Genomic DNA, 25,233 nt, shown 5'->3' on the forward strand with positions numbered 1-25,233 from the left:
AAGAAACCATTCAATGCTTCTTGTGTTACAGAGGAAAATTTAACCAGGTCAAAAGAGCAACAGTCGAGCAGATGCTGATGTTAATCCTAAAAATGCCATGATTTCTACACATTTATTTTGTAAGGCTGCAAGATGCTGCATTAATACAATATTCTCCATCACTTAAAATGATTAATTTATTCTTTTATTCACCTGTCACACTTTTTAGATGGGTAAGTGTATCTTTGTTATATGGCAGTATCTCAGTAACTGAATGAAAAAACTTAATTATTTGCTTTTAGCAGGCAAGGAAAGAACAAGGATACAGTGAAAGTTAAAGTCCATTGCAATGTTTGTATGCTTATTATTATATAATTATTATGAAGGCCTGCAGACAGGAAAACTGTATTCAGCCATTGCTTGCACCAATGTAGAATCAATTTTTCATGACTGCAACTAGCAGGAGAGATCCGATTTTGCATTTGTCTCTTCCAAAAACTAGCAAAAGTTATTTGTACACTCTTCAGTTTCATGTATTTCACTGATAAAAAAACACGATCAAATTACAATAACAAACATTTGCCATTTATAGGGCTGAAACTGATCCGTAATAATTGTATGGTACAAGATCTGTTTGTCACAAGGTTCTACATAATTCAAGCCCCAAGTGACTTTAGTAGTTAAATTTTGCTTATGATGTTACAAAATCCAGGACTGAAATAAGGATTTGCACACAACAAAGCTTCACTGAGCTTGAAAAAGTTCAGTCCTGTTTGATGTTCCACATAATTACGACAGATCAAGTTCAAGAAAGTCCAGTCCAGTTCTACAGAGGCTATCTAGAGAGCTCAGGAGTTCAGAAAGCTCAAGAATCAGTAATCCAGAAAGCTCTGGAGAGTCTAGATAGTCCAGTTCTAACCAGGATTTCATTTAAACTCCTAAACCAAGACCTCTACTAGCTCAAAAAAGACCAACTCCTCTTAGGACTCCACAAAAACCAGGACTTCAGCGAGGGTCAGAGCATCTACTCCTATTTCACCGTTTAGCACAATGGCTACGTATTGGCCATCTGAGTTAAAAGGGGCAAGGATGTATCCCAGATTCGAAGTGTAGATTCCCCAGTAATTGGCGATGTTGTTGTAGGAGTTGAAATTGCCATTTGTGACCAGCGTGGAGCCGATGTAGAACTGTGGAGTTTTGAAGAGATCATTACATTAGTCACTTAACACAACTACAGTAGTAGGTAATTTGGTTTTCCCAGAACTGACCTAATTGTTATTAAACTAGGAGATGAAAACCACAAGGTATTAGAGGTCTTGGAGGGCTGGCCACTTATTTGGAAATGCACCAGAGGGCATGAAGAAGGCAAAGAGGAATATCGTAAAATCCTGTACTACACTCTAACTCTACAGTACCCTGTAACAGGCACACAGAAGACTGTATCCCTGTCTGATTTACTGAAATATCCTATGAACAATACTGATTCGTTAAGACATCATGTCATGAAGCATCCACTCAGTTTTAAATCTATGCTTAAAGTTATCAGCCTCAGTATCAGTACATGCACTTATTTAAAGAGTTTTACATCTATGCTTAAAGTTATCAGCCTCAGTATCAGTACATGCACTTATTTGAAGAGTTTTACATCTATTCTTAAAGTTATCAGCCTCAGTATCAGTATATGCACTTATTTAAAGAGCATAAGTGTGAGAATCAGCATCCACACTGTAGAAGTGTCATGTTTGTTACATGACGCAATACCAGATGTTAGTCATTTCCTTAACTGTTAATCTATGAAATGTTCTTATTGGCAGCATTATTGAGTCTAGTGTTTGTGAGCTGTAAGATATTTTGTACATGTTTAACATTAAAAGGCCACGTAATATTGCCTTACAGTGTTTTTTCTTATGCTGACTGTAGGTATCCCTACCCAATATCATTATAAGTAATCATGATTGGTGACAGCGCATGAGGCTCACCACCTAACAGCCAATCAGAAGCAAGATTGAAGCCTCAGAGATATCGACTGTGGATATATATGGTCAGCTCAAAAAGAGAGACGATAGATTAACTGACATTTTTGTAGGTGCATGTATAGATTCACCTTTCCCCGTAATTATCTGTATTGTTTTTTTATTTGTTATGTTTTATTTTTTTTAATTAGGATTTCTGACCTGTAAAGCTAGCTTCCTTTGCAATACCTTCAGCCGCCATGCTTCATCTGCAAGAAACTTGAAATTGGTCCTAAAAGGATGGAAACAATTTAGGCCGACATCCTGAAAAATCCATCATTCCTCTTTTAACCCAAACAGTGAATGAAATATTTGGCAATTACATAGGGAGCTGTGCTTGGTTTCAGCTATGGGGGAACAGGACATGAGTCTAGCAAGCACTTGCAAAAGAGAAAAGGTGGATACAAGACATCATCAAATGATGATGAAATCTTACCATGATGTGGCTGGCTTTAACGCACAGGAGACCACACTCTGCAAACGGAAGGATGTAGACCTTGACAACACGCCTGACTGCTTTGAGGTCGACCAGCCACCAAGGTTTGGAGAGTATTAAGAGGTTCGAAATGTATGACGTCTTGTTGTTCCGGTCTATGGCCAGCTCTTTTGGGTAGGACGTGCTTAAACTAGAAGGAAAAGGCCAAGGAAGTGTTTGTATGTACAATTACAGGAAAGTTCAGTTTTATGTTACAGTTGATTTAAGAAAATTTTATTTTAGGTTTTTATGATTATTCTACATATGCACTGAGAATCTTCAATGAACAAACAAAGTAGACTTCTATTAGTTTGCTGAGAATTTTTTCAGTGTCATATGCCAAAAGAAAATGACCAAAAAAAAGGAAGATACTTGTCAAAATAGCAAACAAATTAAGATGAACGAACAGGCCAACAATTTATGTCACGAGAAACAGTCTGGCTGATGTAAAGTTGAATGATATGATACTTAAATAGTACCGCAACACGTCATACGCTTGAGACTAAGACCAATAAGCTTGTTACTTGGAGGAAGACAATCTCCCATGGTGTGGAATATGCCTCATCAGGCGACTCCATAGGATGAGTAGTTCCCACACCATTAACTCTGTGTACAAGCACCAGAGGCAATAATATTAAATGTATCTAGAAGATTTTGGACCAAGCAGGACATCTTTCATCACCGTTTGAAATAGAAATTGCAGTTCTTTGGAAACTGGGAACAGTTATTACCACATTTGAGGAAATGGACTTACGTCTTTTTGTGGTCTGTAGCATAAACAGTGCCAGATCCAGCCGCTTCTACACAGCCTTCAACTGTCAGATCCAGTGAGCTTATTGTTGTGGTTGTCGCCTCTTTTGTGGTGGTTACTGCAGTAGTTGTAGATTCTGTAGCTGTAGATGGAACAGTGGTTGAAGATTCTGTAACTGTGGATGGAACAGTGGTTGAAGATTCTGTAACTATGGATGGGACAGTGGTTGAAGATGCTTTAACTGTGGATGGGACAGTGGTTGAAGATTCTGTAGCTGTGGATGGGACAGTAGTTGTAGATTCGGTTACTGTGGATGTGATAGGGGTTGTAGACGTTACGATGGAGGGGGAAGTGGTTGTAGATTCTGTTACTGTGGATGAGGCAGAGGTTGTAGACTCGGTTACTGTGGATGATGCTAGGGTTGTAGTAGTTGTTAGTGTCGATGAGGCAATAGTTGTAGACCCTGTCACTGTGGATGGTGCAGCTGTAGATCCTGTTAGTGTGTCTGCAGCACTGGTTGTAGGTGCTGCTACTGAGGCTACGGCATCGACTGTAGTCTCTTCTGCAGCATTGTTGGAGTTAGAAGCCTCAAAAGCAATCTCTAGGGTTTGTGTGTCCAGGAGCTCTTGGTCCACGAGTTCATAAGAAGCAGACCTACAGTCTAAGCTCGTTCCCTCTCCAATGAGTAGACAGGAGCCATCTGAGAGTAAAAGAATGGTTAAGGATCTCTCGGATGTGAATTTGTCTGTATCCCTGAGAGAACAGAGATTAACTACAGTACCATTGTCAGCAAATCAAAAGGAATTTTATCCAAAATCTTATAAGGGTCGAGTTTTCATTTAACCTAAATGAAAAACGACATTATTGGCATAATTGTCATAGTACAATGGATACGACAGATCTAATCATGACCAACTATGAAGCATTTAAGCTCCAATGATTCGCCACCATAACATTTTCCTTTTGACGACTCAAAATGCCATCAAAATCCATCAGTATGAAAATTAGAACTTAAACTGGCTATAAGACATTTAATTAGAGTTATCGAAAATCTGACTCTTACCTATTTTAAAGGTCAAACCAAGTGAATCTATCTCCCTGAACGGGTGACCTTGTCTTTTGACGAATTATCCACAAGTTAACCATATTTGAAAATGTCCTTTCATGTTTTCACCAAGTTGCATCTGATTCTCAAAATCCCCATACTATTTTTCACTGATCTTGCTCACTGACAGACAGTCACAGGTAGACAGTTGGGAAGACACACAGGAATAGAAATGTGTGTGCAGACAACTGCCTAATCTGTAGAATAAACTTACTTCTGTAAGCATAAGCCACTGATCTCCTTCTGAGAGCTGTCATGGAGCAGATGACCTCAGAACACAACCCCAGACTTCTAAACGGTCGCTGCTGCCCAGAAACTATGCCATCCAGGTACGTCTTGAGACTCGGGTAATCAGCCATCGAGTTGCACTGCGTCGTGTTGCGTTGCATCTTGACCTTGACGTCATTTCCCTCGACGGCGACGACAGTGAGGATGAGTAGGAGGTTTAAGCCTAGTAAGGTGAAGAGCCCTCTGATGTTATTCATCTTTTCGCTCGCACTCCTGAAGGTGGAAAACGCGGAAAGAAAGATGGTAAACAATCTTTCAGTGGCCTTCATGTTTGCAGTTTTCAATCCTGGAAAAGAAAAGTGAGAGAGAAAAAGGAAAGGAAAGGGGTGAATAGTGTTCTTGCTTTCTTCCATCATTCCACTTCCAAGAAAAGTAAACTGTTTTCTGATGGCCATCTTTCCGTTTTTACTCTTGAGCGAAGAGGAAAAAAGATGTAAACAGTCTTCTGACAATCTTCACCTTTTCACTTGCATCCCAGGCCAGTGGAACGGTCACGAAGGAAGCATTCACATTTTATTTAAAGAAGTGGGAAGTTATGAGACTAAAGAAAAGCACAAGCAGGAGAATTCAATAATGAAACCAAGTATGTAATGACTTCTGCAGGAAGAAGATTGTTTTACACCCATTTCTGCAAACGAAAAGATAACATCCATCTCTGCAAACGAAAAGATAAGTTGACTTTGTGATAATCTTCGATTTTTTTCCCTCCTGCGATATGCAAGGTTAAGCCTTCCCAGTGCAGGGTTTGGTTAGTTTAAGACTGCCATACGTGGTGCTAGGTTATGTTAAAGTAGTTCTTTTTAAGGTCAGCTTAGGTTAAGATTTATCTTTGTAAAAAAAAAACAGTAGGTCAACTTGTCCCAATTTGAGATTATGAAAGATGGTTCTGCGAAGTTATGGATAGGTTAATGCATCTTAAGTACTGTTTGAACATTGGTTTGCAATGGTTTGCAATAGGACCAATAAGTATCTGCCCCGAGTGACAAGCCTTCTCCAGTTTCACTCACAAAAAAACAATGACCTCTGCTTCTCTGCTCTGTAATATGATTTTAAAATTCACGTTTTTCTTGACCACAAAGTCGACAATATCGAGATTTCATATAAAACTAAGTAGACTCTTGCTACTCTGTAATGTAATATGCTTTTAAAATTCACGTCATTAACTACTGGAAACTGAACTATCAGATTTTACGAAAGCTAAGTACGGTGACCAACTAGTCAAACAGAAAACTAAGAAACAATACCGAAAGTGTGTTAAGAAGTGAGGAGCCCAACACCGTCTGATGGCATGAAAGTCAGTATTTTACTCACCAGAGCAAGTCTAGGAACTTTGTTTATCTATTTCCATGGAAATACTCAAACACACACACACGCACACACACACAAAGAGACAGAAAGGAGAGGAGGTAGTATTAGATATATTGAGCGATTTTTCAAACTGATGTTCTCCGATAAGTCAGTTTTTACATGCACTCTTGACCTCATCAGTTTCCTTCCCGTGTAGTTTCAGGCTTTTAGTACTTCGTATCTAATTGTTTCAGCTCGCGTCTGTCAATTAACGTGTTGGCAGGCTATCAAGAATATATGAGACATTTTATGAAACGTGTTGAATATTTGCAGTACGTAACCCTTTCTAAGTTTACTACTTTTGGGAGTATTCAAAGCTTAAAAAACTCAGATCAGGGAGTTTGGCAGTTCAAATGCTTCATTGCTGGTTTTATGTTCGTGGCATCCTTTCCACATTCATAGAATATAACGCAAATTTACAAATGCCAATGTTTACTCAATTTTATCTTAAAAGATCAAAGGGTCAAGGTCAAATATCGTCATCAGTGTAGATGCTTCAGAAGTTAGCTGCACTGATTGCGTTGTCCAGTTCACATCGACAAAACATGATTGCAGTTCCCTGATCATTTCGCATAGTAAATGTGACCTATGTAGGTTAAAATTTAAAGCCAAAGAACCTGTAAAAATGTTTAGACATAATTATTAGACTAAAAAATTTATTAGGTTCATCTGTGTAATACCTATTAGTTGGCCATCTATAGCAGAGGTATGCATCTATTCAAACCCTCTAACACTATTATTTTCATTATTTGTCATTTTAATCACTCGTCACCTAAGATATCATGCATCCATCCAAAAGCTTTTAGGACCCCTTCGTAGCCCAAATGGTGGGCCATTACGCACCCCCTAAATTGTCGAGAGATTGAAAACTACCCTTACATTTCCAGAGGGCCGCCTCTATGTGGCCTGTCAGCGGACACTCTTCAGTAATTTGTCTCCAGGTAGCCTAAGTGGTCTTCTGACGCTGAAACCATTTTGGTAGGTGCGTTCTTGTGATATACTCAAGTTTTTCTTTCTTTCTTTATTCGTGTGAAGTAAAGTGTTTTTTTAACATCCGTTATATATTAATTTGGTCAAATAGCAATGGAAAGTCCAATTTCACGATAATTTTCTAAACGTTTTTTGGGGGAAAAGGGACAAAAATGGCAGAGTTAATTATGGATACACTCAATCTTTAGTAGGCTTAAGCTTATGACATTTTCTTTTATCTGGCAATTGCATAAAAAAGATTACCATTTAAAGGATTTTTCTAGGTTAGCAAATCCTTTAAAATACGTGTAAGTGTTGTGGACAACATCTGTCAGAATAGCGAAGTTTACCGACATACTTCTGCGAACCCACAGTTTACTGAATCAACCATTTCCACAGAGAACTTTCATATTGGCAACGTATTACCATTTCTAACTCTGTATTTCCTAATTGTTAAATTTCAATCCCGTATCATGCGTCATTAAATATGGCGAGGATTTTAGTCTCAATGTTTCTCCAAATGTCAAAAGCGATGCTAGCCTTTTTTTCCAATATAATGTCATTAATGACGTTTATGAGACTAAAAGATACATGTTTCGCGCCATGTAGTACACTAGACTAAGGCAAATTTTATCTCATATACACTAAAGACAAAGTCCCTTACGGAATTTACCTTGAATATACGAAAAAATAATATATACCATAATTTTAACATACGAAAGAAAAATAAAGCAATATAGACCTATATCTTTCAAAACTTCTCGTGGATTCCACCAAACACCAAGAAAATAGTCCGACGTATTCCAACATAGTGTATAGATTTATCACTGAAATGGATATGACACCGGGGCCAATTTCTCTTGATCACCCAAGTAAGATACTATGCTTTTAACAAGGTTTCGGTTTTGATCAACGACTTGGTCTTTTAATGTGTCCGTTGTACAAATGAGTAATCTGCAGGAAGACGCAAAAGAAAAGGAAAAGACTATTAAACATTTCGTTGGGTAATTACTTAAAGGGTATATACCTGGAGTTGCTATCTCTATACCAATACCACGTAGTTCGGTGGTTTTCCACCAGGAGGGTGTTGCAAAGCCTTGCGGCCATTTTTAAAGGTCTGCCAACCCACAACTTGAACAGGGAATAGCGTGATTGTAATTTTTTTTTTTAATGAGGAAGTTTCGCAAATTTTTATGGTTTAGTGAATAGGTCTTTATTGAATGTTTATGAGTAAATGTTTAGTTTAGGGTTTAGTGAATGTTTACTGAAGGTTTAGTGTTTTGTGAATGTTATTGAATCTATTATGCAAGTATTCAGTGAATGTTTAGTTAGTCTTTAGGGTTTTAATGAATGTTTTGTGAATGTTTAGTGTGTAAGTAATCAATGAATGTTTAGTGAGTGTTAGAGTAAGATATTCTGTGAATGTTTAGTGGGTGTTTAGAGCTGAGTGAAAATGTTTTGTGAATGTTAGTGTTAAAATTTTTTTAGTGCATAAGCATTCAGTGAATGTTTAGCAAATGTTTAGAGTTTAGTGAATGTTTAGTGTGTGTTTTGGGTTTAGTGAAGGGACAGTGCATGTTAGTGTTTAGTGAATGAATGTTTAGTGTGTAAGTATGTTTAGTTAGTGTTTAGAGTTTAGTGAAAATGTTTTGTGAATGTTAGTGTTTAATGAATGTTTAGTGCGTAAGCATTCAGTGAGTGTTTAGAGTTTAGTGAATGTTTGTGTGTAGTGAATGTTTAGTAATTATTCAATTTATGTTTAGTTAGTGTTTAGTAAATTACTTATGATTGTTAGTGTTTAGTGAATGTTTAATGTGTTTATTTTGTGTTTAGTGAGTGGTGAGTGGATGTTCATTCATTGTTTAATGAGTGTTTAGGGGTTTAATGAGCTTTTAGTGTTTGGTGATGGATGTTTAGTGTATAGTCAGTGCTTAGTGACTGCTGAGTGATTGTTTAGTGTTTAATGAATGTTTAGGATTAGGTGAGTGTTTAGTGAATGTTTACTGAGTGTTTGAGGTATAGTGAGTGCTTAGTGTTTTATGAGTGTTTAGTGAGCGTTTAGTGTATTGTGAGTGCTTAGTGATTGATGACTATCCAGTGAGTGTTTAGTGGTATAGAGTGTGAGTGTATGTCAAGTGTAAGTGTTTAGTGAGTGTATAGTAAGTGTGTATAGTGAGTGTGAGTGTATAGTAACTGTGAGTGTTTATTGAGTGAAAGTGTATTGTGAATGTTAATGTTTAGTAATTGTACATTATTGTGTAGTAAGTGCTTAGTAACTGTATGCTGAGAAAGTCCTGTAATTTACAAGAGCCATTTATGCTAGACACTGTAGTTAGATCCAGGAGCAGATGCCCAGGCCTTGACCATAATGGTTGGAGTGCTTAGGCCAACCTGTTTTTCTAAGGTAATTTTTCTCTGAAATTGGGTCCAGTAATAATAATAATAATAATAATACCAGCAACAATAATATACTAGTATACCAGTAGTAAAAATAATATTGTTATTATTATTATTATTATTAAGATAATAATAATAGTAAACAGATAAAAATAATAGTAGTAATAAAAATAATATAATTAATAAAGTATAGTACCATGAGCTGGACCGAGACCTTTCAATATGGCCGCTCGAGGTCACACGTTAGGCAGAGAGATCGCCACTCCAGTGATTGACGCTCTATGGGTAATTACCACTATAGCAAAGTCCAGCCAGCTTTGCAATTAAGCCCCGCCCACTGCACGCTTGTAGTTGACCAGCTCTCGGAGGGGGAATGACGTCACACTAGTTAACAGTCCAAATGATTACCAGTACGGATTTAAAGCGCCTCAGTGGCGTAGTTGGTATGGTGTTGGCGTCCCACCTCGGTGGTCGCGAGTTCGATTCTCGGCCATTACATTGAGAAGTGAGAGATGTGTATTTCTGGTGATAGAAGTTCGCTCTCGACGTGGTTCGGAAGTCACGTAATGCCGCTGGACCCGTTGCTGAATAACCACTGGTTCCATGCAACGTAAAAACGCCATACAAACAAACAAAAAGTACGGATTTAACTCCGTTCGGTGATGTCGAGTTTAGTGCATAAAACCACAGATTTGAGTTCCCGGAGTTGTGAAGTATGCAATTGATATCTTTAATAAAAGATATATAAAGTTATATATATATCATAATGAAGATCTTGGATCATTTTGTCTGTGCAGCCTAAACACGTATCATGCTTTTTTTTTTTTTAACTGGTGTTGGTCTGCATAAGCATCTGACATAGACCACATTAATTGAAATGAAGCATAGACTTCTGCAGCCAATTGTGATGTTAGGTTATTAATTCATCATAATATCCTGCATGTCAAATGTTAATTTCATTGAGATATTAGGCCTACTTGTCAATTTCTTATGTTATGAGGCAATGACAGGGCATAGACCTATGTGTCAATTATATTTTGAGGCAATGTCAAGACATAGGCCTACACATAAAATTCTTATATATTGAGACAATGACAGGGCATGAGCCTACACGTAAGTTTCTTATTCCAAATAGTCTTCTACCTGTATTTGTTGGAAATAGAGTAGCTTTTAATTAATATAGTAGTTTCAACTACACGATATATAATATAAATGCATAAAGTGGAATGTACACGTATAAGCAAGAGCAAATACACATACATGCGTGGCTGACCAAATCTTAGGACTGTCTCAGCCTTACAGACAACTATCAAACTGCTCTCAATGAACTATATTGAAAATATATTTACTAAAGGGATAACACATAACATCACTCTTACGAGTAAATATACGTAATGCTGCTGTAGAATTTTTATGAAAATGAAGGCTACGATAGAAAGGCGTGATAAGGTACTTAACAAATTAGAAAAATATATGATAGCTGAAAAGTTATGCATGAGATCATCCAAACCAGTCTGCGAATAGCCCTTGAATCACTTGGTTTTGGGGCCATTCTTGTAAAATCTCTCTCTCTCTCTCTCTGTTGTCAAGAGAATATTCTAGCGTAAACTATATTCATAAAGATCTCGATTACTTTTAATTAAAACAAATGACTAAATTTCAGTTAAAACAATAAGCCGATAATTCTTTACGCCAGCATTTTATGAAAAGGTCTATATGTTTATTCTGCAATGTTAGGATACCATAAGAAAAATTTCCGAAGACACTACAAGCACCATAACAGCAGCAACAAAAAGAAGAATAACCACAAGAACCACAATAAAACGGCTGAATATAAGATAGGCCTATATTCCAAAGGTCAGGAGCTGTGTAAACCAACAAAAAGACATAGGACCTTATAGGTCTACGTCATTTTTTATTATCCTATTATTTCGAAAGGAGTTAATGTCCTCAAGAAAATTAACGGCAATTTATATCCAATATGAATAGTACAGCCCAGAGTCAAAGTAATAAGGTCTGCCTAACTCGGCAGTGGGGGCGGAGCTAAGACTGTGACGTCAGAAGAGTAACACTGCCCGTGCTCCTCCATTGAATTACTTAAAGAAGCTTTAGTTTTTATACATTTAATCCATACCACATGGATTTTTTAAATAAAATCTGATAAAACTTGTATAGAGGTCACATGCTTGATGTTTTTTAATAACCATTCAAAGTATATAGCCTAGTCTGCTTAACTCGGCAGTGGGGCCGGAGCTAATACTGTGACGTCACAAGAGTAACACGCACTTGTTTCTCCACTGAATTACTTAAAGAACCCTTAGTTTTTATACATTTAATCCATATCGCATGGTGCTTTTCATAAAATCTTGATGATAAAATCTTTAGAGGTCACATGTTTGATTTTTTTAATACCCATTCTCTCATTTAGTCACCAAACCTTGTTTTATTGCACAAAATATACCAGTTTGAACACACATAGCTACTCCAGCTTTCTTCATATGTTTATTCTTTACTTATTTATTTACTTACCAATATACTGGTTTGCTGAATTCTCTTCAAGTCCATTTCTTTTAACATGACAACTCTCTCTCTCTCTCTCTCTCTTTCAGGTAGTAATATTATCAAGATTTTAAATAATTCTTAAGAAATGTATTTACTTCTGTCACTGTGTTCATACCTTACTTTGAAAAGCAAATTTTTTTATGATAAAGGTTAGAATGATAGATTAATTATATTTTCAAAATATTATTGTGAATACTTATTGTTATGCAACAAATACAAAGAAAATGTGGATACAGGCAGTGTCAAAAATGGCAGTTGCATTTGCACGACTTGGCCACAAAAAAGAAAACAATATCAAAAGTATAATAATTGCATCATATACGATATAAGGAATCAAAGGTATAAATGATGAAGACAATGATACAGGTAACACATTTCCAGCAAATTTCTCATTAGCACTTCATATCACATAAATATACTTCCGAACTCATAATTTTACATATAACACAAACTGTATACATAAAGGTATTAATTATGCATGCCTCAAACGATTATAATATTTTCGAAAAGAGTACAAAAAGTTATTCATCAGTCTGACTGGACGTATCTGATGACGTTTCACAAGGGGCGGGGCTAGATTTCAGATCTCTCACGAACACTTAATTTTTTATAATTTTTGCGTGCGTAGATAATATTTTCTGTGCGCGATTATGGGGTTGAAAATAATTGTAATTATAATGTGTCATATACCAATTGAAAGGGCATTCTTTGTACTTTTACATGGTATATGGCAAAACGTGATAAAATGAAAAATTATGTAAGAAAAATGTGGTAAATATTTACATAAAATTTTAAAAATTTAGTCTGCCTTTGACTTAGAATTTCTCGAAAATTTCTGATAACACCTATCAATTTTATTCATGCATTATATAGTAAATTTTATCAGCTTTCTAATCAATTTTTCAGTTTCTTTCTATCATCATCCCTTAGTCAGATACGCTACGAAACGTGAATGTATGTAGGTTGACGGATGAAGTAATTGCACATTTTTGTGTGCGTAGATAATTTTTCTGTACGTGCTTGTGGGTTTGAAAGTGATCGTAATTGTAATGTGCTATATATAATTTGAAAGAGCATTCTTTGTACTTTAACGTAGTATACGGCAACATGCAATAAAAGGAAAATTTATATAAAAAAAACGCCATCGCAAAAATAGTTATATGAAAATGTTATCGTAAATATAGTTTCATAAAGATATGGTCCTTTTGTAACTGATGACGTTTCACAAGGGGCGGGGATAGGTTTTAGTACCGCCTTGTGAGCAGACCCTGTATATTTTGACCCTGGTACAGCCTATCATATGGTAACGTATTTTTTTCCTTTTAACAAAGGTATCTTCCGGTTTTATGAAGTGCAGTCACTGCTTGTCATACCATTTAATGTGTAAACGATTCCAATGAAATCGATTTTAAGACTATGTAAATGTAGTAGAATTTTCTGATCTCAACATGAAATACCAGTCTGCACAACTCTTAAGAAAGTCTTTGTGTTTTAATTTAGAATGGCGAACACGCTTGGCAATATCAGACGGCAGTGATTCAAGTGCACCGATTCAAACGCAGACATTCCAAGAGACACATCCGTATTCAGGTGAACGTCATTTACGAAACACTACATTGCAACAACGTAGAACACTTCTTACTTCACATTTTCCTGTTTTTTTTGGGGGGGAGATGTGTGGCAGCTTCACAGAGGGAGATGCGTCTGCCCTCTGAGGTGAGGCGGGGTCAGGGATGTTGTTTTGCTGCCCCTAAGGTACTGACGCGCGGCATGTCTTTCTCGAACCGGGTAAATCGAGCAAATGCCTAAACACTCCTTGGTAGGTGTGCCGTAGTTAGTCCGCTAAAGGCGTCGGTGTTGTCCTCGGAAGGGAATTCTCAGAGACCTAAACTGAGGCGCCGTAACAATAGAGCGGCAGCCCGGACCATTGAGATACAGCGAACGAGATACCGACTGCTAGTAACCCCAACTGATATTTAGGAGTAGACTTGTAAACTGTGAAACTGACCGTCTGCCGAAAATATGTGGGTGGCTTACTTAACAAGCACCACTAATTGCTTGTTAGATTTTGGGTCTAGATGCAATATATGAGATACCAGATGAAACTAATATATAATATATCTGCAGACTCTACTGATTATAGAATGACCAGTGACAGACATTTTGGAGGGTGGGTTCCCCCTGACAGACACCCCGCAACGAGTGGGGGGGAAGGGGGAGACAGGATCTGCATCCAACATGGAGCTACCAAGTAAAATCTGTACTACAATAGCACTGCACATCCTAGAGTACTGTGGTGGTAATGACAGAAATATTAGTGGGTGGTTACCCCTTCACAGACATAACCTATGATTGGAAGGGAGAGATGGGATGGGACACCTTGAAATTATTCAAAATTTACCATAGGCAATATTAATATTAGAAATATGGTAATCATCTGAAAATCGTGAGCCTGATAAAATGTAAAAGGCAAAAAATTCAAGAAATATTGTGATGTTTCAGGATAAGAATTACTGCCGGAGTTATTTTTTTACTTCACACAAAGTAGTATTTTATCTGAATGGGAGGGGGTCACAAGTGACGACAGCTACAAGTATGTGTGCTGAGCCCTTTTTGAATAATTAAACTAGTCATATGGTGCCACTCTTAATTCCTCTAAAAAAAGAAATGTAAGATAAGTATTCTCGTTTTAATAGTGTCTTCGGTGATTTTCTTTTCTTGCCTATAGTTAGGGCACTGCAGTCATGTCGAGGTTCGTAGCCCAACGCGTCTTACCATAACTGAATTGTTCTTTAGTTGCTGTTGGTTCGTGTGGATGAAATGAAATTTTTATCGGATATGGGAGTTCGATTGATATTAAGACCAAAGTCCCATCATAAAGAGCCGTTTTAACACCCGCATATTCACAAAGAGATGATGTATCACAACACAAATAATTACTTGAAACGGAAATGTGAATGAATTGTTCAGGATAGGCTAACCACAAACATTAAAACATTTTCCCCCAAACACTCGGTAAACATTCACTAAACACTCACTTAATCCTAAACATTAATTAAATACTAAACACTCACTTAACCCTATGCACTCTTTAAATACTAAATGTTTACCAAACCCTAAATACTTATTAAATACTAAACAGTGAATGAACATCCACTCATTAAAAACTCAATAAACACTTACACACTAAACATTTGCTAAACACTAACATTCACAAGACATTCACTGAACGCTCACTTAACATTCGCAAAACATTCACTGAAACCCTAAACACTAACTGAATACTTACACACTAAATATTCACTAACCGCTACCATTCACAAGACATTCACTGAACGCTCACTTAACATTCGCAAAACATTCACTGAAACCCTAAACACTAACTGAATACTTACACACTAAATATTCACTAACCGCTACCATTCACAAGACATTCACTGAACGCTCACTTAACATTCGCAAAACATTCACTGAAACCCTAAACACTAACTGAATACTTACACACTAAATATTCACTAACCGCTACCATTCACAAGACATTCACTAAACGCTCACTCGACATTCACAAAACACAAAACATTCACTAAAACTCTAAAGACAAAACATTCACTGAATACTTACACAATAAACATTCACTAAACCCTAAAGACTTAGTAAACATTCACTGAATACTGACACATGAAACAGTCACTAAACCCTAAACATTCATCAAACACTTACTCATAAACATTCACTAAACGCTTACTCACTAAACCCTAACAATTCGCTAAACACTTACTCATTAAACACTAACTATAGAAAAAATTCACAGTCGCACTAATTTTTCATTTCTCTTGTTTTCTTTACATTAATGCTAGGTGATTATATTTTTGGTCTAGTTTGCTCTTATATTTACTCATAATCTTCTTGAGAGAATAGAAATGTTCGAAATAACTTGGTGTATGGAGAGATTGTTAAAAAACAGATCCTCTGTGTCCCTCGTCAGCCAGGTGTATTATATCTGACGAAATTTACACCAGCCGAAAAAAAAATCGATTATAGTAACAACAATATTCATTCATAAACCTGATAATATAAAAATGTATCCATGATTTCATTAGTATGCAAGTCAGTTGAACCCAAAAGAAAGTAGTCCTGCTTCGTTAAAACAAACCGAGTAGGCTATAGCGGAATTAATATGATCTGTACCCTGACTATAGCGTATATATTACATATGTAGTATTATTATCTATTTAATGGGTGCGTATTACTCTATTTAACAAATGTTAAGTACATAGACATTTTACAGCCATAACTCTAATAATGATAAGAACTTACATGCTACTTTACAGTTCCATTCTTCCAGCCACCGCTACATTAATTTTCAACTCGTAAACAAAGCTAAAGTGAGTACTATAGAAGTCAGTTGCTTGCTTGACAAAATAATAATATGACCTAATTATTATGGGACTACAGATGACTGTTATTTATACAAAACAAATAAATAATTTTTGTGTTAAATAAATACAAAGGATATAGAAAGGATAAAAATATTTATTAAATATATCACGATAATGTATAATACGGGTCAATAGTAGCCTACTATACTACTATCTATTTCAAGGCCCATGACACCCCCCTTTTTTTATATAACTAATGAACTAGGCTTCTGATTAATGTGAAACCGAAACCACCAGAGTTTGAGACACCGACCTAATTAAGAAAAATGGATTCAAGCATCTACTCCGCATTATTGTCTTACTTTATATCGAGAAATGTCATCTCAATTTTGTGGCATGGTGAGAAGGGAAATTAAGACCTGGCAACTAGGCGCAGAAAGACGTGTGTCGACCATGACGTGGGGCCCCGTGACGTTTACACCTGCCACGCCCCCGTTTCTGTATGGTTATGAAATAATATATAATTTGTAGTGAATTATACTGTTCTTTAATGGAATCTAAAATACTGATTGGTTATTATGTTTGAATAAACTCATTTTTACCTTCACTTGTGTTTATTATTTAATTAATATGTAATTCTTACGAAAAGAAGACAGAAAATAAAAATCTCGGATGGCAGTCAGGTACACGTCTGTGAGATACAGGCATTGACAAGGGCTCCTGCTGACACCTTGCTTACTGCCTACTATTGATATTTTATTTCATGTCTAGAATGCTTCACCATTGTCCACAAGGTTGTCGTAATACTTTTGTGTTGCGACTCTTAACATACTACAAGAGGGAAGAAGACAATAATAAACTGAAGATTGGATTGAATAGGTTGGTATCATGTCATGTTTAATGGCGTACCATCACGGACATGTATAGTTGAATATTATGCATTATCAGATTCTCTCCCTCTCTCTCTTTATATATATATATATATATATATATATATATATATATATATATATATATATATATATATATACGTATATATCGAAATCCCATCTTGTGAGATACTCTCCAAAACAAAGTTTCCGATGTGCCTTCAGGTAATATTCCTTCCTTCTTGAGTTCTCTTGTCAGAGTAGTAATTGTAAAGGTATCCTTTGACAAGAACTTGCTGTGAACATATCGACGAATTGTACCGATGGTAAAAGAGTCGAACACATCTTCAGCTGGCTGTGTGGAATGAGACTGTACTGAATCTGATGAGGGCGGTGCTAATGGTGATGGAGATGGAGCTCTTGATAGTGCTGGCGATGAGGGTGTTGATGGTAATGGGACTGTGATGGTGGTGGAGTTGGTTGTCCTGCAATAGGCCGTGAATGTATGGTGCGCCTGAACATCTGACGAACGGCATTCCTTGTCATATCCGTGACATCAGCAACTCGGTCATACAGTCTGTTTGGGTAAAAAATATATAAAGAGATAAAGAGAGAGGTTTTTCGATAGATAATTACACGAGGACAAATATTTTTTTACCCTCCAAACAGGGACCGTATGACCGAGTTGCTGATGTCACGGATATGACAAGGAATGCCATTCGTCAGATGTTCAGGCGCACCATACATTCACGGCCAATTGCAGGACAACCAACTCCACCATTACAATCAACACCCTCATCGCCATCACCATTAGCACCGCCCTCATCAGATTCAGTATAGTCTCATTCCACACAGCCAGCTGAAGATGTGTTTGACTCTTTTACCATCGGTACAATTCGTCGATATGTTCACAGCAAGTTCTTGTCAAAGGATACCTTTACAATTACTACTCTGACAAGAGAACTCAAGAAGGAAGGAATATTACCTGAAGGCACATCGGAAACTTTGTTTTGGAGAGTATCTCACAAGATGGGATTTCGATATATACGATATATATATAGATATATATATATATATATACGTAATATATATATATATATACGTATTATATATATATATATATATATATATATACATATATATAATATATATATATATATATATATATATAATATATATATATACTATATATATATTATATATATATATATAAGATATATATCATATATATATATATATATATATATATATATATATATATATATTAGATATATATATATATATATATATATATATATATATATAATATATATATATATATATATATATATATATATATATATATATATATATATATATATATTATATATATATATATATATATATATATATATATATAAAGAGAGTGAGAGAGAGAGAATCTGATAATGCATAATATTCAACTATACATGTCCGTGATGGTACGCCATTAAACATGACATGATACCAACCTATTCAATCCAATCTTCAGTTTATTATTGTCTTCTTCCCTCCTGTAGTATGTTAAGAGTCGTAACACAAAAGTATTACGACAACCTTGTGGACAATGGTGAAGCATTCTAGACATGAAATAAAATATCAATAGTAGGCAGTAAGCAAGGTGTCAGCAGGAGCCCTTGTCAATGCCTGTATCTCACAGACGTGTACCTTCCCTAACACGATCACCTCTCTGAGTCTCTGACTGCCATCCGAGATTTTAATTTTCTGTCTTCTTTTTCGTAAGAATTACATATTAATTAAATAATAAACACAAGTGAAGGTAAAAATGAGTTTATTCAAACATAATAACCAATCAGTATTTTAGATTCCATTAAAGAACAGTATAATTCACTGCAACTTATATATTATTTCATAACCATACAGAAACGGGGGCGTGGCAGGTGTAAACGTCACGGGGCCCCACGTCATGGTCGACACACGTCTTTCTGCGCCTAGTTGCCAGGTCTTAATTTCCCTTCTCACCATGCCACAAAATTGAGATGACATTTCTCGATATAAAGTAAGACAATAATGCGGAGTAGATGCTTGAATCCATTTTTCTTAATTAGGTCGGTGTCTCAAACTCTGGTGGTTTCGGTTTCACATTAATCAGAAGCCTAGTTCATTAGTTATATGAAAAAAGGAGGGTGTCATGGGCCTTGAAATAGTTAGTAGCTCGTTTTGTAAAATTATATTAGTCCAGGTTCTGGGTGTGGTTCTGTGGGAAAACTCGAGTATGGAGAATTTTACTTCAGAAATGCTTAGTAGGCGCTTTAGTACTTTTGACTTGGGTGGACATCCGCCACATGGTAGGTATTCCGGTTATGACGTCATCAAAGATGGCAGCCACTATCATGAAACTCATAACTATATCTGATAGTATTTTTCCGATAGGAAAAGAAATTATGCCAATATATTCGAATTAAAATGAGGTTGATAGCAATGCTTTGATAACTTATTTGGTTTTTATTTACAATGTTATTTAATTTTATTAAATACAACAAAAATTTAGTCATGAAAATTTACATGAGCGATAGTCTTCCAATATGTTCAGATCTTATCAAAATGCGTTTCTGCTAGCTGTATCCGACCCCTTTACACCATTACACTTGCAAAAAGATCAATATCTAACTTTGTTTATCATACAGTACATGAACATTTGGCACAATTTTCAGTTACATGCTCCAATAAAGTAATTGGTATACTATAGGCTGTTTGCGGTACCAGGATATTTTCTTAAACTTCAAATCCAAAATCACAAGGATCTAAGTTAACAACCATTTCATGTGAACAGTGATGTTGAAGGTAGGCATAACATATATCCCTTGGTACTTTTACTGGTGGGTGGTAAATTTTCAATGTCTGTATTCTTCCCATGATGGTACTACATCCACAACCTGAGTTCGTCTAAAGATTTGCAAGATGTCCCTTTTCTTTTTATTAAGTAGTTTTCTGCTGGTTGAAGGCTTTTTTTTCTATGTCCTGCCACTGGGAGACACGCCAAAGTTATCAAAATATTTTTTTTTCATGCATTGTTAAGAGCTGCTTTTTTAGTACCAAACTTCCTTGCGTAATCTGCTCCAGATAGTGCATGGATAGCTGGAAGCAAAGCACAAGTCTTGACCTGTTTTTTGGTGAATTGCATGAACAGGCAAAAGTTGTGTGGAATCGGCAACTGCAGTACACACCCACATTTCTTGCATACCAAAATGGAGTAGTCCTAAGTAGATTTTGCTCTCTCCACTTCTAAAATAGTAAGAAGATAGGTGAAAAAATAGTATCACTGTCTCTCAAACTATAATGAATTATCTCTATAATAGGCCTATGCTTACGCTCGCGCTCTCTCTAAATTAATATTGCATTCATTACTGTATTGTTTTACACACGATACCCACCTATATTGGCCAAAATCAAAACATTTTCTCGTATTTAAGTCATTTTAGTGTTATAGCATCGCTTCTGAGTAAGGTTTCACGGTAGGTTTTAAAGAAGGACGATTGATATTCTACTCTGAACTGACATTACCAAACTAAAAGAGAGGCTGTTACCACATTCAAGAATAAATGATTGTAGGACTTGTACTACTGAGTCTTTGATTTAAAGATGCTGGAAATCAAGGAAGCAACAAACACGATTTTGAAGCTCCGCCCCCTTTCTAGAGTTGCCAGGTGTGGCATTATTGAGCAATGTGTGTCCAAAGATTTAAGAAAACTGTACCTTCACTTTTCTTGTCGATAGATCATCTCTGTAAAAACTATAGGAATTGTGTGAAATGGTGCTCGGTAGTGTAAAGTGGTGTTGATAACCAGGTATAAGTATACATCAGAGATCTCATCAGTGACTGGCTGTGTTCAAATGTGTTCGCCTGACTTACTAATCATTGATAGTTAACTGTTACGTTCACCATTCTGAATAATAGATTATCTCATAACTAAGTATAGTTGCAGACTTGGATTGTTTATTTTTACACAGAAATTTACTTTTTAATTACAACCCTAAAATAAAATTTCTTCTTTCATACATTTAATTTGATTCGCTTGTATTATAATTGTAGTTTTTATCAAAACTACAACGTAAAATATTGTTTAATCATAAAATAGTTTAAAATCCGAACTCTTTAATTTTCACTGTTGACGCGAAAGTAACAGATGGCTAAGCAACTGACTAGCAGTGCCGGCACGTGGCTATCATTCATAGGGATGCTGTTTATTACTTCTTTTTTTTTTTAATTTCCTCGATATTAGCTGCATAAACACACACACTTCATTTCTCTCTCTTGCTGAGGAAGGCAGCAGAATCGCTGCCGAAAGCTATTTTGATTTTTACTCATTTACATTAATGTGGTTATTTTTTCCCCATTTAGTACCGAAACTTGCCACCGAGTTGATCTTTCTGCATTACATTGCAGATCAGTATCGTTACTAATTTGATCACTATCACTAATAGTACAGTACATACTGATTAAACTTTTGACGAATTTCAAAACTCCTTTTCCCTCCAACAGCTAGACCGACACTGCTCAAGAGGGCAGTGCTCCCGTCACCCTTAAGGTAGGTTTACACCTACGCACTTGTGTTGCGGGCTGTTACGGCGTGGGACCGCAAGAAACCGCACGAAAGCGCACCATGCCGCTGGCGGTGGCTGGCATGAACCGTTAAAGTCGCACGGCGCTGCCAGGATTTAAAAACTTTTCAAATTTCTGCGTGGCGTAGGGCAGCCTGATGAAGTCGCACGAAACCATAAGCAGTGTGGTGCGGCGCCGCAACAACAGAGGTAAGAACCCGCATGGTGCTGCGCGTCACCGCACCACGTGTGGTGCCCTTCCGGCGCCTTCATACACAATTAATGCATGGCACGAAACGTGTGACGAACGTTGCGGGGCGTGTGTGCGGTGTGTTATGGCGTCTCTCTAAGTCGATTGGATGGAAGGTTGCCATGCATTCTGGGGAGGATAAAAGGGGCCGGACAGAACACGGGGCATAATTTGAATTTTATTTTTATTAAATGATTTTGTACATTTTATATCATTCATAATGCTTCTTTTTGTAATAAATATGTTGAAATACTGACTTGTATTTACATTTTCCTTATTGATGCTTAATTTATGTCATGACAATATATATGATGATATAATTGGGTGAAATGAAATCGAATAATGAAAAAGCATGGCCATAAAGAATAACATGAAGAAATATAACAGGAAATCTAACATGAAATATGATACATGAAATATTGAAATAAATAGAACTCGGAAAATAACTAACTATAAAATGTAATGTAACAGGAAATAAATATGGCTATCAAATATGATAACATACAAGGTAACGAACAATATTATACTGAACATGATCAAATGAACATGAACACATACAAATTATAATGAAACTATAATTAACATTGACTGGGCAAGGTTAATAACAGGGGAACAATGAAAAATCAGCAACAGACTAAAGACATATTGACCTCAGTTGATAATATATTTGCATTTGAAAATGTTATGATATAAACCAAGTCACAATTTCATTTTCTTACATTCTATGCTTTTCATGTTCATTTTCTTACATTCTATGCTTTTGTTTGTTTACTTTCTATGCTTTTCATGCTCATTTTCTTACATTCTATGCATTTCTTGTTTTTTCTTACTTTCTATGCTTTTCATGCTCATTTTCTTATATTCTATGCTTTTCATGTTTTAGTATTTTGATGTTCATCATTTGCTTCTCATTTGTCTCTATTATGAATTTTTATTACTTTCAGTTATTTTCCAACATTTTTATATATACCAATCATCATTCCAATATTCATTATATTAATATTAGTTCTTATGACAATACGAAAGTATGGGAGTATAAAACTGGTTAGGTAGGATATTCAAAAGTTCTACCATCACAGTTGAGGCAATTAGTATCAGAATAATGCTCATTTCATGTATGCAATGTACTACTGGCCAATTTCAACAGCCCATTAAATGTTAAAGCTTTACCAAATAACGAGAAAGCACTAGCACCATTTTCGAAATTGAACTCCCATGCAATCTTGAAGCAAGATTCTTCCCTTCCAAAACTTCAATTTTCACCAGTATCGAGTCAAAGATAATCAACTTTGTGGGGAAATTTCCAGAGTACGAAATATCAAGACTAAATTTGGGTAAGAATCTGTTGAAGGGCTACAAACCGCATGGTCTGCCTTAGAGACCAAATTAGAACTTTCATATAACCTATTACCTAACTGAAAAACGTAACATTCGACCTTCACACCATAGGCCTTGTTAGGTAACAAGCTGCATGCTTCACTGTACCCACAAAACCTTGATGGTTTTTCACAACTGCCTTCAGACAAATCTAAACAATCCATCAGCCAACACCCAGCGGCAAATATAAATATATAAAACCTTGCAACCTTCCACCGATATTACACACCTTAAATGAAAATAATTTTCTTGAAAACTTAATGTACAGACACCTCAGAGAAAACTGAACACAACCCTTTGTACCGCCAAAATAAACTTTAGGGACGACGTGATTGGCTGAGAAACAAGGACTCTAGAATAGCAGTTCACTAGAAGAACGTCACCAACACGAACTTAGGGATGGAAGTCACTGAAAGCTAAAGCAATAAGCCACTGTATTAAAAAATTGAGTGATTGTCATTGGACCTCTACAGTATACGTAGTTTTATCCTTTAAATCGTGCATTGATACGAATTGAAATAAACTGGACGGCTATAAAGTGGACCATTAAAATTTAAGTCTGCTTGGAAAATTTTGCTTAAATATTGGGTGAAACTGTTCTACAGCATTGAACAAATATAATTTCCCTGTTTTCATCCTGCTAAGACATACCCGTAGCCTATCGTTACAGGCTTTTCCATGAGCAAGAATCCCGTAGGTGGTGGCATAATTAAGGTACCTAAGTTTGGGCTAACAGTAAATCTGGCCTTTAGGTCTAAGATTCATTTAGAATTTCCTCTTCCCTCAGAACGTATGACCAGTAAAGGTTACTCAGTTATTTATTTATATAAATAATCATAGCTTTCGTACCGTACGTAGCTGAAATCACTAACATACTTCCGCTTCAGGAACTTGTATTTCAGACAAGGATTGGTCAGTCACTTAATTAAATCATAATTAAATCTCATCAAATACAGGCCTGTACTACCTACCGACCGGTGGGGGTGGTCGAACGACAACCACAACCTCCCCACCACAAAAAATAAATAAATAAATAAATAAATAAATAATTTGGAAGTCCATATTTTCTGTGACTATCCTTTTCCTTGAACTGTACTTGCAAAGTAATAAATAACACACTTTGGGATTTTTTTTTGGCTAGTCTTTTTTTATAATTTTTCTTTATTAAACATTAACATCATTCTTCAGTAGTAGGAACTACAAGTGTGATAATAGGAATATGATAATAGACCTATATATGCAATGACATTTATAGAAGAGAAGGTCCAGCTTTAGGAAAAAAGAACCTCACCCACTCCACAAAAAAGCTCTGGGTACGGGCCAGGAATAGTGCCACCGATACATACATAGGGCAGTATAACAACTTAGCACGCACAGTTCCCCGTGTTCGAATTTTCCCCTCAGTATTCTTTAAGAGGAAAAAACCATCTCTGTAATAATCCACATAGATTTGAAGTTATTGAATATTCTCTGGTACTGAGTACCAAAAATGATTTGAAGAGATGAAGGCCACCTGTCACAAGGCGGGTAAATTGTGTCCATCTTGTGCTGCAATAAGTCTGTGTTAGGTATTATGGCATGGACTTGATAAATTGCTATGTAATCATTCAGAAAGTTTGTAGGAAACTTGCTCCTTTTTTCCCTCCTGTGATTGCAGTTCTATTTAAAGTAAATGATATTTTCATCTCATTAGTTTACTTTGGGCTAACAGCATCAAAAAGTTATTTATTGTCAAGTTATTGAGAGAAAGAGTAGAAGTGGTCGGTGGATCTGTCGGCAGTGTGCTTATCAGACTCGAGCTATTTGTTTGAACTTTGAAAGCTACAGTCCAGGGTTCATTTCACCGGGGAGGTTCTATTTTTTCGCTATATACGCGTTCTGTAGAAAAAAAG

The 25,233-nt window shown here is 36.2% G+C and overlaps 1 protein-coding gene across 2 annotated transcripts in view; it reads right to left on the reverse strand.

Annotated features, from left to right (window-relative positions):
- Positions 1-319: 319 nt before the first annotated feature.
- LOC135203048 (serine-rich adhesin for platelets-like) overlaps positions 320-25,233 on the reverse strand; it is a 72,326-nt gene continuing 47,412 nt past the window's right edge. For both annotated transcript variants that reach the window (XM_064232633.1, XM_064232634.1), the window contains exons 2-5: positions 4,537-4,823; positions 3,221-3,917; positions 2,428-2,617; positions 320-1,166 (exon numbers count right to left, since the gene is read on the reverse strand). In XM_064232633.1, coding sequence (XP_064088703.1) covers positions 960-1,166; positions 2,428-2,617; positions 3,221-3,917; positions 4,537-4,823 — 1,381 coding nt within the window. In that variant the 3' untranslated portion in view covers positions 320-959. The remainder of the gene's footprint in view (positions 1,167-2,427; positions 2,618-3,220; positions 3,918-4,536; positions 4,824-25,233) is intronic.

The sequence above is a fragment of the Macrobrachium nipponense genome, chromosome 33 (assembly GCF_015104395.2).
Source record: "Macrobrachium nipponense isolate FS-2020 chromosome 33, ASM1510439v2, whole genome shotgun sequence".
NCBI classification, from domain to species: Eukaryota; Metazoa; Arthropoda; class Malacostraca; order Decapoda; family Palaemonidae; genus Macrobrachium; species Macrobrachium nipponense.